The sequence below is a fragment of the Sturnira hondurensis genome, unplaced genomic scaffold, assembly GCF_014824575.4.
Source record: "Sturnira hondurensis isolate 20B ecotype Veracruz unplaced genomic scaffold, ASM1482457v3 Scaffold0022215, whole genome shotgun sequence".
NCBI classification, from domain to species: domain Eukaryota; kingdom Metazoa; phylum Chordata; class Mammalia; order Chiroptera; family Phyllostomidae; genus Sturnira; species Sturnira hondurensis.
The window spans coordinates 13,080,582-13,096,674 of NW_028094846.1; the positions used below are offsets into that span (position 1 = coordinate 13,080,582).

Consider the following 16,093-nt stretch of genomic DNA (forward strand, 5'->3'; position numbering starts at 1 on the left):
TAAGCAGATTTATTGTAAATGTAAATTTAACACTTTAATGAATTGCTGTTTCATTAAGCTCATGTTTTATAATTTTTTTATTGATTACAACCAAAACAGTTTGTAAACATTCTAAGATTATTATACAAGTTATCTCTCACAATATGAATGTTTTTTGAAAAAAGTTCAGCTATTTTTTTAACCATTCATTCTTTTATTATATTTTATTTTCTAGGATTTTGGTCCCCAACAGTAGTTATCAAGATGTTGAGACCCTCTATAATGTCTTAATCAAGTATGAGGTATGAGAAATATTCTTAAATGTTTAACGTATTTCCACAATATAGAAATTTTAATATAAATTCACGTGGTAGAGTTCTAGAATGTAATGGAATGTTATTTCATTGACACTTGCTATAAATTCTTGAGTGCCACCGAAGTTTCCCAGCGACATGATGAGTTTGTTTTTGGTTCTCTAAGTACAAACGTAGAGTAGAATCCTATATACTTCCTAATACACTTCCTACAAGGCAGAGTTGTTCGTCGTCATCAGGAGCTGTTGGCAATTTGGACAGGTTATATTACTTCTTGTGTGGAACGTGGCTTGTCGTTTAACGTTCCTGCTCCTCAGATGCTACCTGTCAGTAGCTTCCCTGGTCATATGACAGCCAGAGACACCCCCCCCACCCCAGCTCGGCGCCCCAGCTGGCCCCTGGGAAGCACCCGTCACTGAAAGGGGAGGCTGTGATTTAGTTTCCTTCCCGGCCCCCGGCAGCACAGCCCCGGGAGGCAGCTGAGATGGGGCTCCAGGGTGTGTGGTAAAGGAGCCTGCAGGCTTTCCTCGTCCTTGCCTTGCCCATCCAAGGAAAGTATCCTGCTGCTCCTTGGTTCCTGTTTGCCTAGAGCTCTTTGCCTGTCTGTGTTTCCGTGTATTCTTTCTCTTCAGGTGTCTGTGTGTAATTTTTAAAATGCTCTACCTGAAGGAATATGATACATATTCACATCGCACATTTCTTATGGAGTCAGACTCCTTTAAATGGGTTTCTTCACTTTTATTCCTGCTTAGTATGCGACACCTGACAGTAAGAAACCATGACTGAGTGTGCAGTGTCGTTCTGTTCAATTCTCTTTGTCTCAGTTTCTTCACTTGTAAAGTGAGTATAATGTCAGTATATACAAGTTACAGTGTTCCTTAAAACTAAGTAACTATATCCCTGTAGAAAGTGCTCCGTACAGTAGCAGGCACAGAGGAAATAAATGTTCAGCGTTAATAGTGTTTATATGTGCTTTTTTAAAAAATCAGCCTTAATACTGTATGACCGCATTATGTGATCAGAATGATTTCCGCATTTGAGATGACTCATATGTATTTAATTACTTCATCATACTTTCTGAATTTCAAATTGAGTCATTCTAACAAAAATATATTTGTGGAAATAACATAATTTTAAAATCACTTATCCTGGAAAAATCTGGGATGTAGGTCTTTTTAGGGCTTCCTGTTGCTTAAAGTGTTGGGAGAAAATAGCTAACATTAGTTATAAGAATATGTGGAATTGATTTCCAGATTTTTAAAGTCATTTCTCTTAACAGAACTTTCTTTTCTATACCAATTACTACATTGGAGATATTTGTCTCATTTTATCATAAACAGTGAATGAACCATCTGAAGTATTTAAGATGTTTGGCTATTTTTATATTAATCTTTACCTTTTGTTCTTGAAGTTTTAAAAATTAAAAATAATATAACTACTTTCTAATATTTGGCATTCTTTGTAATAGTAAATGAATTAATGACTGCAATTCCACAATCCATATTATAGTCATAATTCTAATAATGTTTACTGACAAAGGCGTCTTTTAACTATTTGCTCCCTGAAAATTAAAATTGTACACTTGAGCATAGAAATGATATTTAACAGTATAATTTAAAATGTCCCAATGTGATTAAAAATGTTTTGAGTCAAAATTAATGAATATGATGAAACAAGATATTTCAGGCTAGAATCTGCGATAGAGGTCATTAATTTGGTTTTAGTTTTTTCTTAGCAAATTAACGGCCTTTTTTTGTAAGTCACCTATGACTTGGACCCACATCACCCTTGTACTCAGGCTGTGTTCTGGGGTAAGTGTCCAAATGTAACTGGATGATCACTTTTAAAACTAAAGAGTCGCTTAGATACTCATTTTTCTAAAAATCTACTAAAGGCCTAAGGAATTATTTTGTGTTCATATTGTATCACGTTCAAAACCAGTCTCCAGCTGACTTTTCTCAACAGTTGATGGAGAACAGGCGATGCCCTTCATCCTCTGATCAGGCATCTGCAGCGTTGTTGGCATTCGCTTGCCTACGTTTGACATGTTATAGGTTCTGGTATGCTGGGGCAATCATGAAAATATCGAAGGCCCTGAGACCAGAGCAGAACATGTAAAGGAGTAGGAATTGGCCCTGGCTGATGTGGCTCAGTGGATTGAGCACCAGCCTCTGAAACAAAGAGTCACTGGTTCGATTCCCAGTCAGGGCACATGCCTAGGTTGCAGCTCAGGTCCCCAGTGTGGGGGTGAGTGAGAGAGGCAGCCACACACTGATGTTTCTATCCCTCTCTTTCTCCCTCCCTTCCCGTCTCTCTAAAAATAAATAAATAAATCTTTTTTAAAAAGAAGTAGGAATTGGACTGGTTGATAGTTTAAATACATATTTTAGGACATTTTTGGAAGACACTTTTAGTAGAAATTATAAAGTACCTAAAAAGTTAACTGTGATAAATTATATACCAAGTTAATACATTCATTAAATGTATTATTATATATAATTAACAAATATTAAACAAAAATTTGGATTATATGCATTTCAAATGTTGTATTTTAAAACTCTATAGTTTTAACTTTCAGTGAATGAAACATTTTCTACACAAATATGGTGAATTTCTTATGAAAATACTGATGAAGCTCATGGAATTTTTGCAAATAATACCCTTAACTTAAGAGACTTTTCATAATACGAATATTCAAAGTAGTATTAATTAAATCAAGATGGGGACATTTTTTCTCCACAAAAAAACATGCATACCAACTAACAATACTTTAGATAAACCATATAGAAGATGGTCTCATTTCATTTCCCTTTTACTAACTCAGAATTTCTGAAACTTCAGGCACTGTGCTCTTAAGTTATCTATCTGATAAAAAGAATTTCCCTCTACAATTCTGGAGTCTTCCCTACACAGAAGTAAGCTGTAAGCTAAATCCCCAGCTTACAGGGAATAGGGAATCCCTTCACCACGTCCCCTGCCTGTGCGCCACACCTACTTTGTGTCTGATGAAGGACTGTTCATATTACCTAAGTTCATTACACATTTGTGGGTGTAAACATGTTAAAGATTTTAGACCTCAGCAGTCTGAAAAATACATTTCTTTAGAAAATGTCTACAAATCACACTTTTTTTCTAAACAGATAGATGTTTCCACATAGTTTACAACCTTTGTGTTTAAATGAAAGTGAAAGTTTACTCAGTAATAACTTTGGAAAGGTCAGCCGCAGTATTCAAGTGCTATTAGAGTTGAAGTCTTAACTTTTTCTTTCAGCTTGAATTTTCTCTAATGTTCGGGATATAACAAGATGTGGCTGCTTCTGCTTGCAGTTGCCTACCCACGTGACCCTAAGTGCACTCCAGCCCTTTAAGTTTTTATTTTGAATTTTACTTTTTTATATTTTATTTACTTTGTCTAGAAAATAAATATTTAAAATTAGGAATAATTTAAGAGGCTAGGTAACTGAAGCATAAATCAGTTGCATGGGGTAGGTGTTTGTTTTTTGTTTTTTGGTTTTTGTCCATTTGATCTACAAAGCAATCATCTGCTTTATTGAGATTTTCATTAACCCCAGGCCCCTCTCACCTCTGGTTCTGTGAACAGATTGGGCTTTAACAACAGGTGTAATATTTTCACACGTCGTTCAGTGTTAGCATTATGGTCACTGAACTTCTGATTCTTACTGTTCTGTCCCTTTTATGCAAAAGTAGAAACTTGACTTTCTGCTCCCTCAGAACATGGGCCGCTCTAATTGTGCTCTTACTACTTGTGTGATTTAATATACATTTTTAATCCTGTATCTCGGTTCTTTTCAGGTAAATGAAAGCGTCAGATTTACTGCCCGGGAGCTTTATGATTGCGTTTCGCAGACTGAGTATCGGTAAGTCTGATCTGTGTGCAGATAAGCCATTGACTAAGCTTCTGCTGGTGGTGAAGGGTTTTTTCATGTCTCCACTACACTATGATTTTTTACCTTTAATAGTAGAAAATATTTCATGTTCCCTACATACAAAAGGGCCAGGTGTGTGTGTGTGTGTGTGTGTGTGTGTGTGTGTTTGTGTTTGTTTGTGTAGCAGGTACAAGGTTTAAAGTGGTCCTCAAAATTTTTGGCCTCAAGACTCCTTTCTATTTTAAAAAGCTATTGAATAGCTCATTGGATTGAGCGCGGGCCTGCTAACCACACGATCAGGTTTGATTCCCAGTGAAGACGGGCACATGCCAGGGTTGCAGGCCAGTTCCCAGCAGGGGACTCACGAGAAGCAACCATACACTGATACTTCTCTCCCTCTCTCCTTCCCTTCCCCTCTAAAGATAAATAAGTAAAATCTGGAAAAGAAAACTGAAAAAATGTATTAAAAAATAAAATAAAATAAAAATAAAAAGCTATTGAAGACTCTCAAAGAGCTTTTGTTTATATGGGTCATATCCATCAATATTTACTGTATTAGAAATTAGAATTGATAAATTTAAAGTATTTATTCGAAAGTAACAGTAGTCCATTAAGTACATGTTAAGTAACATAGAATTATGAAGAGACTTTTTCCCAAACAAAAAATATTACTGACAAGAGTAGCATTGTGTGTGTTTACAGATCTCTTAGTGTCTGGCTTAATAGGAGCAAGCTGGGTTCTCACAGCTGCTGCATTTACTGTGTTCGGGCCTGTGAAGCAAAGGTTCGATTCCCAGTCAGGGCACATGCCTGGGTTGCAGGCCAGGTTCCCAGTGGGGGACCCATGAGAGGCAACCACACATTGATGTTTCTCTCCCACTCTTTCTCCTTCCTGTCCCCTCGCTCTAAAAATAAATAAATAAAATATTTTTTTAAAAAAACAGCTTTGATCTCTTTGACCTCACAGACCCTTTGACCTCACAGACCCTTTGAAAGAGGCTTACCTTCCTCGGACCATGTTTTGAAGAGCAACTGGTGTGCAGAACACTCATATGCTCCCTTTCAGTTGACAAAAGAGACCTTCACCCATTTCTATTTGTGTTCTCTCTTCCATCCTCTCTAGTGATTTTGTGTTTATAATTCTCAACCTTATCTTTATGGTTTTGTTGCAGTTATTATTTAATTGTGGATTAAATAATAATAATGTGGATTAATTTTACCTGTTTTTTAACTTCGTGGAATCACACTGTATATATTCTTTAAACAAATAATTTGGTTCATAGCATTCATATGTAACAAAAAAGTAGTATATATCTGATTTCTGTAGGCAGAGAGAGGGTATAGGCCTAACCCTGGGCCCAGACGAATTCCTGAGGAGCGAAAAGCCCAAGTAACCAACCAGTTCAGTGTCACCCTCCAGTCTCACACCCTCTGCCCCTCCACCCCATGCTCTCTTGTAAGTCAGCAGTGAGATTCACCTTGTGGGGACGTGGAGCAGGGGGTGGTTCACAGTCCTGTCATCACATGACATGTGTGTTCCTGTTGTCACCCCTGCACTGTTCAAAAATCACGCAGTGAAGATCACAGGGCTCACGAGAACAAATGGGCTGGGGCATGTCACTCAGAAACCTAATCAGGAGTGCATTAAAAAATCAAAATGACATCACAGATTTACACATGTTCAATAGTTATGACATACATAAATGCTATAATAAAATTGACACTTGACCTTGAAAAAGAGCTGAGATTGCTTGTGGATTTGGTCATTGTAAGAGCTGCAGCTGGTCGGTTCATGTGATGTGCGGGGGGGTCGTCTGAAATTGGATGTAAAGTTGCAGCACCAGATGTGAGTGGATGTGTCCCATGACACACAGAAAGCTGAGGGAGCTGGGACATTTTTGAGGTGTGTGCATGAGTGTGTTGTGTGTGTTCCCAAGCAGCTGGCTCAGCTGGGTAGTTTTCTCTATTCACCTAGCATCTCTCACTGCTGAAATTACATGTGAAAAAATGTGAAACTTGTGTTATGTGCTCAAATTGTTGTTTAATGTATCAGTGGGGTTGGAATAAATCTGTGTGTTTGGAACAAGCACTGTAGCAGAACTGTTTTTTCACTACTAGGTAATATGCCGCTATGTCACTAAATCACTGTTCATTTGCTGTTAATAATGCACAGATAAACCTTTGTGACTACGAAATTCTGTGTGCAGGCTCAGGGACAGTTAACAATCCAAGTGCTTCTGTTAAAACTCTCAATTGATGAATTTATTTGATGATCAAGACACTAGGATTGACAACCACACACAAATGTTACTAAGCAGTATAGCTGTGAAAGTGCACTCATTAGAATTGAATAAATTTTCCAAGAAAACCTGAGGCCAGGACATGCATAATGTTGTTTCTGGTGATGAGAATGATTTTTTACTGTAATCTGCAGACTATCAATTAACCAGCTATACTCTTATTTATAGATCTTTATAGAGAGTTTATACTTGAAGGTTGCGTGCATGAGATTTGTGTAAAAAGCACAGCGTCGCAAGGGTGGAAAACCTGCTCTAGATAACCTGGAGGGCCCAAGTCCCTTGCAGGATGGTTCAGATGTTCAAGGTTATTTCAAGTTCACCTTACTGTGGCAGTAATTAGGAGGGTTTTTTTGGAGGGGTGGTGTGGGTGGTGGAGAGGGGATGGGGTCAAAGGTGAATTTTCAAAGTTGAAGCAGTTGTACTTGTTTTCCTGTCCTTTGTTTTCTTTCCATCTACAGTCTTAGGAGTTTGAACTAGGGTATTAACAAGCTCACTCTTTTTCCCAGAAGGGTGATTTTGAAATCAAATATATAATATCTTGAATGAGTTGAAAAATGGCAATTGCTGTTAAGCAGGCTTTTGATTCCAGCTTTTAGATTTGTTATCCTGCTGTCCGTTTTGGAATTGTTTGCCCCACTCACGGTGAACGGTGTCTCCCGTATCAGCCTCCCGCGTCGTGCCCAGCTCGCAGTTTCCAGATCAGCTGCCAGACGAGACCTTCTTTTGGTGCCAGGGGTTCATGTTGGTCGCAGGGTTAAACGCAGTGCATAGAGGGTGTTGACGTTCTCCTGTGTCTGGAGGTGCAGACAGAGGAGTGGTTTAACTTGCACACAGTTGGCCGTGTTTGGGAATGTTAAGAAAAGCAATTACTTAAAGTGTCTGAATTTCCTGTTCCTTGGTTTATGTTACGCAGTGTTAGTTGTGAGGAAGAACACGGTTCATGTGCCTGACACTGTATTTATTGCAGTAGGGATGTAATTAAGTAGCTGAAGAACATAAAACTACTTTATAGGTTCTGATAAAGCAAAAAATGAAGGTTTCACATTGAAAGTGGCTTTGATCGAAAGTTGAATTCTGTGGCACTGGGGAACCTTGGTCTTCACACTGTAAACTGGTTTAGTGTCCTGCCTTCCATAGTTTGTAGACTCTCTGACATGGCGTTTTCTCTTGCTGCTGGGGTCTGTCTGCATTGTGCGCCCTGAGCAGAGGAGAGATTGGCTCAGAAAACCCAGGTGGTAAATTAATTATCAGACAGATACCAGACACACATACCTTGTGAGATATCTTTTATGTGTATGAGAAACAAGCCAGAAGTGTTTAATTCACTTTGCCCTGTAAGTTCTTAACAGAGTGTTCTGGCGTGTTGGCGAGGCGAGTCGCTAAGGTCATTTCTTCAACTTGAAATGCAAACTAGTTGGAACATCAGCCTCATAAAGGTACCCGGCACATCCAGCTAATATGCTGCCTAAGAAGGCATGTGTATCAGAAGCTTTCGTTCCCTGTGGCAGGTGCTTTTGGGAGTGAGTGCTTTCTGACCCCCGGAACCAGCTCCCTGGTAATGGCTTTAAGGTTGCCTTTGAGCTGTGGTTCCTGGACCCCAGGGTCAACGTCACCTGGGAACTTGGAAGAAATGCAAACCCTAGGGCTCTGCCCCAGACCTCCTGAATTGGCAAGTTTGGAGGTGGAGCCCAGCAATGTTTTCCAGGCCCCCCCTAGGCCACGGTGAAGTTTGAGAACCCGTGTCCAAGGATCTTCGACAGAAAAAAAGCCTTAGAGAAGAATCTAGGACTCAGATTTAGACCTTTGATGTTTCTGCTTTAAGTAGAATAGAATTACATTATTTTTGTCTCTAGATGCAATAATAGGTTGCAGTAAATTTGACTTATTTGTGATAGAAGATAATACAAAATAAAAGTATGTACTTTTCTTAATTGAGGTACAGTTTCCATAACAAAACTAACAACTTTAAACTGTACAATTCAATGGCATCATGAGTATTCATGGTGTTGTGCAGCAGGTGTCCAACCTTTTGGCGTCTGTGGGTCACACTGGAAGAAGAGTTGTCTTGGACCAATGGCATCATGAGTATTCACGGTGTTGTGCAGCAGGTGTCCAACCTTTTGGCGTCTGTGGGTCACACTGGAAGAAGAGTTGTCTTGGACCACACATTAAATGAACAAACACTAATGAAAACTGATGAGCAAAGAAAAAGGTCCATGCACAGTTTACAATGTTGTGTTGGGCCGCGTTCATAGGCATCCCGGGCCACATGCGGCCCATGGGCCGTGGGTTGGACACCCCTTGCTTTCACTCCAGGACACTTCCATCACCTGCCTTGGTAGGAACCCCCTTGCCCATGAAGCGGTGGTTCTCTGTTCTCCCCTCCTGGCCCGGACCTGGCAACCACTATCCTGCCTTCTGTCTCCGTGGATTTACTCATTCTGGGTTTTTCTTGTAAGTTGCATCATACAACACAGGACCTTTTGTTTGTGCAATACAGGCTTTGTTCACTTAGCATGATGTTTTTGAGGTTCATCTCACTTTTACATAAATCAGCTGTTGATTCCTTTTTGGGGTTGAAGAGTGTTCCATTGTATGTATCAGTATATATCACGTATTGTTCATCCATCTGCTCTTGGACACTCTGTTTCCCGTTTGGGGCTAATGTTGGTGGACATGTATTTGTTTGAATTCCTTCATTCTTTACAGTTGGGGGGGGATGTGTCCTAAGAGAAGAACCCCTGGGTCAGATGGTAACTCTGCGCTTGTCTTTGAGGAACAGTTTTCCACAGCTGCTGCACTATTTTACCTTCCCGCCCGCGATATGCAAGGGTTCTCGTTTCTCCACATCCTCAGCAACATTTATTTTCCATTTTGTGATTGTAGCTATCCTAATGGGTGTGCAGTTTTACCTCACTGTGATTTTGATTTGTATTTTCCTTACTAATGACGTTGAGAACATCTTTTAGTGTGCTTGCTGGCCAGTGTTAGGTGGGTTGTTGTCGAGTTGTAAAGAACTCTCGATGAGGAGTCCAGCTCCAGACTGGAATCCTGTGTGTGGTCTTTGACCTGACCATTGGCAGTTACGTGGCTTTACCTGGCAGCCTCCGTTGGGGAGCACTGCCTTCCCCACACCAGATTTGGTGCGCAGCCCGTGGGCTGCAGCCTTGGCAGGGTTCGGGGCAGGGTGCAGGCTGGGCAACCACACCCACACCTGTGCCTACTTGCCGAATGCAGGCGGCTTCCTTTGGGGGCGTGGCCTGAAGCACCTCTGCAGAGACCTTTCCGGAGGCCTAGCCTGAAGTGTTTTTCTCCCCCTGACTTTCATTCCATAAATTGCGTTTTTACTTTCTTGATAGTATGCTTTGATGTACAAAGATTTTAATGATTTTTAAGAGATTTGTTTAATCACATTTTATGTATGTTTTACCCCAAAATAACATTGCCAGATTAGAAACCAGACAAAATATCAAAGACACAAAGAGAAGAATCTTGGAACTAAATCCTGCAAAGTTGTTCAATGTCAATCTGAGCAGGTGCTTGGATCGCAGCACCAGGGAGGTAGAGGGGAAGCAAGCAGCAGTCGCCGCACCAGGACCGAGTTGTATCAAAAGTACTGCTGGGTTATTTGCATATTTGCTTTAAAATGTGGATTGTTTATATTGTCCCAAAGGGACAGAATTTTTGCTGGGTAAGCTACACAAGTTCTTGAATTTTTATTTTTACCTAAAATTTTTTATTTTTCTGTTACAGTTGAAAAGTTTGCAATTTTGGTAACGTTGAATTTGTGCAGTTTTTTCTCCTGTCACTTGGGCTTTTGGTGTCATATCTAAGAATCCATTGCTGAAGCTGACGTCATGGATATTTACCCCAAATGTTTTCCTAGGAGTTTTATAGTTTTAGCTGTAACAGGTCATTGATTCATTTTGAGTTAATTTTTGTGTATGGTGTGAGGTATGAATCGAATTTCATTCATTTGCTTGTAGATGTCGAGGTACCCCAGCACTGTTTGTTGAAGGAACCACTCTTTCCACGTTGTGTGGTCTTGACACCCTTGTTGGAAGCCAGTTGGCCGTGTGTGAGGTTTTATTTCTGGACTTTCAGTTCAGTTCCACTGGTCTGTGCGTCTGTCTTTATGCCAGTACCAAAAAAAAGCTGTTTTTTGGTTAAAGCTGTTTAGGCTAAGTTTTCAAAATTGGGAAGTGTGAGTCCCCTCACATTATTTCTCTTTTCCAACATTTGGCTTTTTTTTGGGGGGGGTGTCTTTTAAATTGTATGTAAATTTTAGTATCAGCCTTTCCATTCCTGCAAAAAGACTGTTGGGGTTCTGACAGGGATTGTGTTATGTCCATCGCCCCAGGGTCTGTCACCAGTGCATTAAGTTTTCCAGTGTAGGAACATGGCCATTAGTTGAAGGTTTGGGTTGCTTTTGGCGATGTACTCAAGTTTTTAGTGTACAGGTCCGGGCCTCTTCGCTTAAATTTATTCCTCGGTAGTTTTATCTTTTTCATGTTATTGGAAATGGAATGTTGCCTGCCATTGTTACTTCCTTTTCAAACCGTGAATTGCTAGTGTATAGAAATGCAGCTGATTTTTTGTGTTGAGCTTTTATTTTGCAGTGTGGCAGAAATGGTTTATTAGCTCTAACAGTTGTTTTGTGGATTCTTTGAGGTCTAAATCTTACTTCTTTGTTTACAGTCTGTATGCCTGTTATTTTTGTGGGGGGGTGTTTAATTGTTCTGTATCGAACTTCCAGTGCTATGTTGGTAGAAACAGTAAACATGGGCCTCCTTGTCTGGTTCCTGATTTTAGGGGGAAAGTGTTCAGTCTTTCAGCATTGAGTATGATGACAGCAATTACATCCTGGTTTTATATTAGGATTACATTGCATTCAACTTTCATTTGATGGTTTGAGGTACACATTTCAAATGTATGCCAAAGTGCAGAGTTGTAAAACAGATGCCCATTTTAGACTTTCCTCGTTGTGTCTAAAAAATTGCATCAGAAATGAGAATTGGGTCACTTAAATTCATGACCACCATTCCATTTGGATAAAATTAGTCATGGAAATTAATCAAATGATGGAGTTTTTTCATTGATTTAAATTTTTTTTCCACTTATTTTGACCTGTTTGCAATTTGGTCAGGCCAGTCCAAGGCCCGTATTAGGACGACTGGAGAAATGGGCAGTTTGGTAGGGCGCTCATGCAGGACATAGAATCACAGGACTGGAGCCACCTCCAGTCTCAACCTCTGCTCCAGAAAGGTTCGTAGTTGGGATTGTTTAGTTTGGAAAAAATAAATAGGATCACTGTAAGAGAGAAAATATGTGTTCTGTTGGAGGAAAAAGGGATAATGACTTTGTTTTAAGGTTCGGGTCAGGTCACTGGGGTTTTTAGGCACAACATGAAGGAGGAACTTTTGAGCAATTAAGAGACATCAAAACATGTAATGAGTGGGCTGCCTCTCATAGCCACACCTGGTGAGATGACTCACTGCAGAAAAGGTGCTTAGGTGACCTCATGTTTACTGTTCTGTCTTTGTACACATAAGCCATAGGCAAAAGGAACTCAGGAATTCCTGCCATTGTGATGCAGGAGAGACCAAATATACAAGATGAGAAACACCTGATACTTTCCTCCGTCAGCAATGACAGCTTGCTGCAGGAAACAGAATCTATAGGCGACTTACATACAAATAAAGAGACCAGATGCCACTGGGATGGGAAGAGGAGAGGAACTCACCTTATAGCTGTGAGAAGAGAGAGCAGGAAGAAAAAGAAAAGACCCAAATCAGTTCAAAGTCTAGTGGCCAGTGGAATGGTTTTCATGTGTGGGATAACCATGAACAGCAACAGGGGTGTGCTGCATTTTACGTTTGAAGGGAACACCGCTCTCATTTTGGATCTCTGGGGGTCCCCCGGAAATCATTTTCTGAGTAGTTGTGAAGAATTGGCAGCAACATAACACGAAATTCTAAGCAATCCAAGTATAGAAAGTAGGACTAGAGTAACACAAAGCCAAAAGTCAGGTTTTAATCGGCTTCACAGACACCACATATCGTCAGGACTTGAGGCCACTCAAAATATGGTGTATTTACTTCTCCTGCCACTGCTTCCCAGCCTGTTCATTCCCCGAGTACTGATTGCCTTCCCTTTCCTTCCTGCCCCACGTGGAGGCATCCGTGGGGGCAGCAGGGAGAGGTAGCTAGTGATCTTCCCCAACACCATGGAGATGGCTTGGAGTGACCTTACAAGCCAAAGTAGTAGTAACTCATTTATGTAATGAAAGTAACTGTCATTTCTTGAACACCTAATGTGCCAGACCCTGTACTAGTTGCTGAGTATTCCTCAAGAACTTGCATAGATGACTTCCTAGTAAATTTAAATAGCTTCCAATGGGATCTGGACTCTAGACACCTGAGAGCCCAGGTAGACTTCATTTCAGGTAAAATTATGCATAGGCATGGCATATGTTGGCCATAACTCTGCTTCCACCTCTGGTTAGAGTAACTAATATTCATTTTTTAACTGTTAGATAATGTATTTCAGCAATTCATGTTAATAGTTGATGCTGTCAAAGTCCTATCCCCTCCCTAGTGTCTGCTGTGGGCAGGAGGCGCATTCTCTCATATCCTCCAGTCCACCTGTTCTTTAACTCCCAAGCTAAGTAAGACCAAAAACTTGATTTACACCCCCTCCCCAGGCCTTGCTTATCCCTTGGATCAAAACATGTCCACACCAGCCCACCTCCTGGAGGAGGTCCTTTAGAGGACTATTTTTAAGCCTCCAGCTTTGCTTGTTGGCAGCGGGTCTGCCATGAGAACCCTTATTCCTGAATTCAAGGAATTGCATCAAGATCTTCGTGTTGACTGAGAACTAGTCTAAGCACCTGTTATCCTCTTGTGTTCTGTCTGTGCTAAGAAACCGTAACTCTTGGTATCTTTCTCTGATATCAAAGAATGTGTTTCAAACCCCAGCGCCATCCTGTTGGGTTAAGATGCTTTCACTTACCTGGCCGGCACTCGCAGTGACGGACGTTTCTTCCCTAGGGAAAGGTTAACCATCGGGTGCCGCCAGCTGGAGGAGATGGAGCGTGCCATGCAGCAGTGCCATGCCTCTGTGTACCCCGAGGCCAGAAACCGGGGGTGGTGTGAAGATTTGCTCAGCGACAGGACCGGAGTCTGACTGCCTCAACAACAGAGTAGCTTTCCACCTTTGACGCCAAACCCAAGGGACTTGTAAGAAATGTCTCATTTGTATAAAAGGGTGATTGCTCATTACTGAGTCTCACTGAGGTTCTCTGAAACGCCTAATGCATCCATTGCAGGATGAACCGTAGTCAGCTCTTCTGAAGCTGACAGTACCTCCCTACCTCTACTCCTGATGCTGAGCCTGTGTTTTTAAGGAAGGAGAGCCACCTTGTTAGTCCGGGGGCAGGGGTCACTGTGGCGTCTGAGGAAGTCACAGTGGCAGCATCTTTCAACCCTGAATATGCCCGTGTGACCAGCGGTACTCCCAAACTCCAAGGAACAATTAGGACATGACCATTCCACACGCAGTCTTACCCTGGGCTCTTGTACGATCCAAGTGTCATCCATGTAGACCTGGCGAATATAGTACACATCCCTTCCATTTCCATTCCCAAGGTACTGGAAATAGAATTTTTACTTCAGCCCCAACTTGCACTAACAGTCCCTCTTCTTCCCTAAGGTTGGCACTTTTCCGTGCGTGTCTCAGGGAGGGACCCCTGTGCCGAGTTTCCCCTTATGTATCAAACCGAGACTTAGGGATTAGGTGGCCCTGACCGATGTTTGCTCCGAACTAAACCAAGTGTCTGACTTATTTCTTATATAGGTATAGAGCAAGTTGGAAGTCCTTGTTTATTTAGAGTATATTATGGTTTTGTTAATACATTAGGCTAAATCTAATTTGGTGTTAACTTATTTTTTAAAAAAGCAATACATTGTTTAGTAAGATTATGACTTCTTACTTCCAAATGGTATTTCTGGGCTGTACAAAGCATGATTATGAGGGAGCCTTGCCAGTAACAGAACCTACTCAGGATGCTCACAAGCAGGGCCCCCGCCCCGCCCGGGCTGTGGGCTCAGTGCTGTTCTTGGAAGCAGGGGGAAGCCTCTCCTCTCTGCCTTGTTCCTTTTCTTCTGAGGAGCCAAAACATCCCTTTCCGACCAAAAGAACTTTACTCAGGTCTTTATGCCCGAACTGCTTCTGGTTACTACTGTTGGGTTTGGGCTCTGCTTTTCCTTCCTATCTTTTTAATATGGGTTATGCATTCAGAACATTACTTTTCACTACTGTTAGCTGCTTGATTCTTTGTATTTCACCCACGTTTATGTGGATTTTAATTCTTTTATGTTGTGCATTAATTTGTCAATTATGTCAACATCTCTGAAATTTTATGGATATGTGAAAGTGTTTTCTTCTAACTTGAGTCTTTATTTTTTCTCTCCCTTTCTTGTTGCCTTCTTTTCTAATCTTAAAGTTTAATTTTTATTACACTAAGTCTAGCAATCATGTCACCATGCACTTATAAGATTGACTGTATTCCTTCACATTTTCCAGTCACCATCTCCACCCCCACCCCCGCAACCATCAGTATGTTTCCATGAGTCTGTTTTTTTGTTTTATTTAGATTCCACATACAAGTGAAACCTTAGTATTTTTCTCTTAAGTTATTTTACTTGGCAATACCTCTAGGTCCATCCATGTTGTTGCAAATGACAAGATTTCATTCTTTTTTATTTCTGAGTAATATTCCATTTGCTTGTTTTTGCTCTTGTTTCCCTTGCTTGAGAGAACTTCTCCATAACGATATTACTGAGGCTGATGTCAGCTGGCTACCTGTGTTGTCTTCTAGCTTTACAATTTCAGGTCCTGTTTTAATTCATTTTTGTATATGGGTGTGAAGAAAGTGGTCCAGTTTTCCCCAGCAACTTTTTGAAGAGGGTGTCATTGCCTCGCTGTAAATTCCTGCTTTGTCATAGATGGGCCATATAAGCAACGTTTTTTTTTCCCCAGGATCTGTTCTGTCCCAGTACCATTCTGCTTTGATTACTGTGGCTTTGTAGTATAGCCTGAAATCAGGGAGTATGGTACATCCAGCTTTACTCTTTCTCAAGATTGTTTTAGCTATTCGTGGTCTTTTGAGATTCCATAGAAATTTCAGGATTATTTGTTTTAGTACTAAGAATGCCACTGGTATTTTGATAGGTATTGCATTGAATTTGATTACTTTCATACATTTATTTTGATGCAAGAATGATCAGATCCTTAAGAGCAGCTTCAAATTTTAAAATCACCATTCTTCAACAGGTATGGCTATTATATTTTGCATAGAAGCCACCATAAGCATGTCATGAACCACCAGAATGGACAGGGGGAGTCACCTGGGGAAGGGCTGTCTGTCTACACGATGTCCTTGCCTTTGCCCTAGTGAGGAGCTGGTGGTTTCGCAAGAGGTCACCACGAGGATTATTCCATCCAAGTCCCTAGCATCATTTTACACTAGCCCCTTCCAACTTAACTTCCTGTGATGCTATATAAATGGAGCCTTTTGAGGCTGTCTTTTCAGTTAGCATGCTTCTGAGATCCA

General features: G+C 40.8%; 1 protein-coding gene across 1 annotated transcript in view; it reads left to right on the top strand.

The window, feature by feature from the left end:
- Window positions 1–15,132, top strand: part of SWT1 (SWT1 RNA endoribonuclease homolog) — a 79,307-nt gene extending 64,175 nt beyond the window's left edge. Inside the window, exons 17-19 of the mRNA XM_037034918.1 lie at window positions 215–281; window positions 4,107–4,171; window positions 13,530–15,132. Coding sequence (XP_036890813.1) covers window positions 215–281; window positions 4,107–4,171; window positions 13,530–13,665 — 268 coding nt within the window. The 3' untranslated portion in view covers window positions 13,666–15,132. The remainder of the gene's footprint in view (window positions 1–214; window positions 282–4,106; window positions 4,172–13,529) is intronic.
- Window positions 15,133–16,093: the final 961 nt, after the last annotated feature.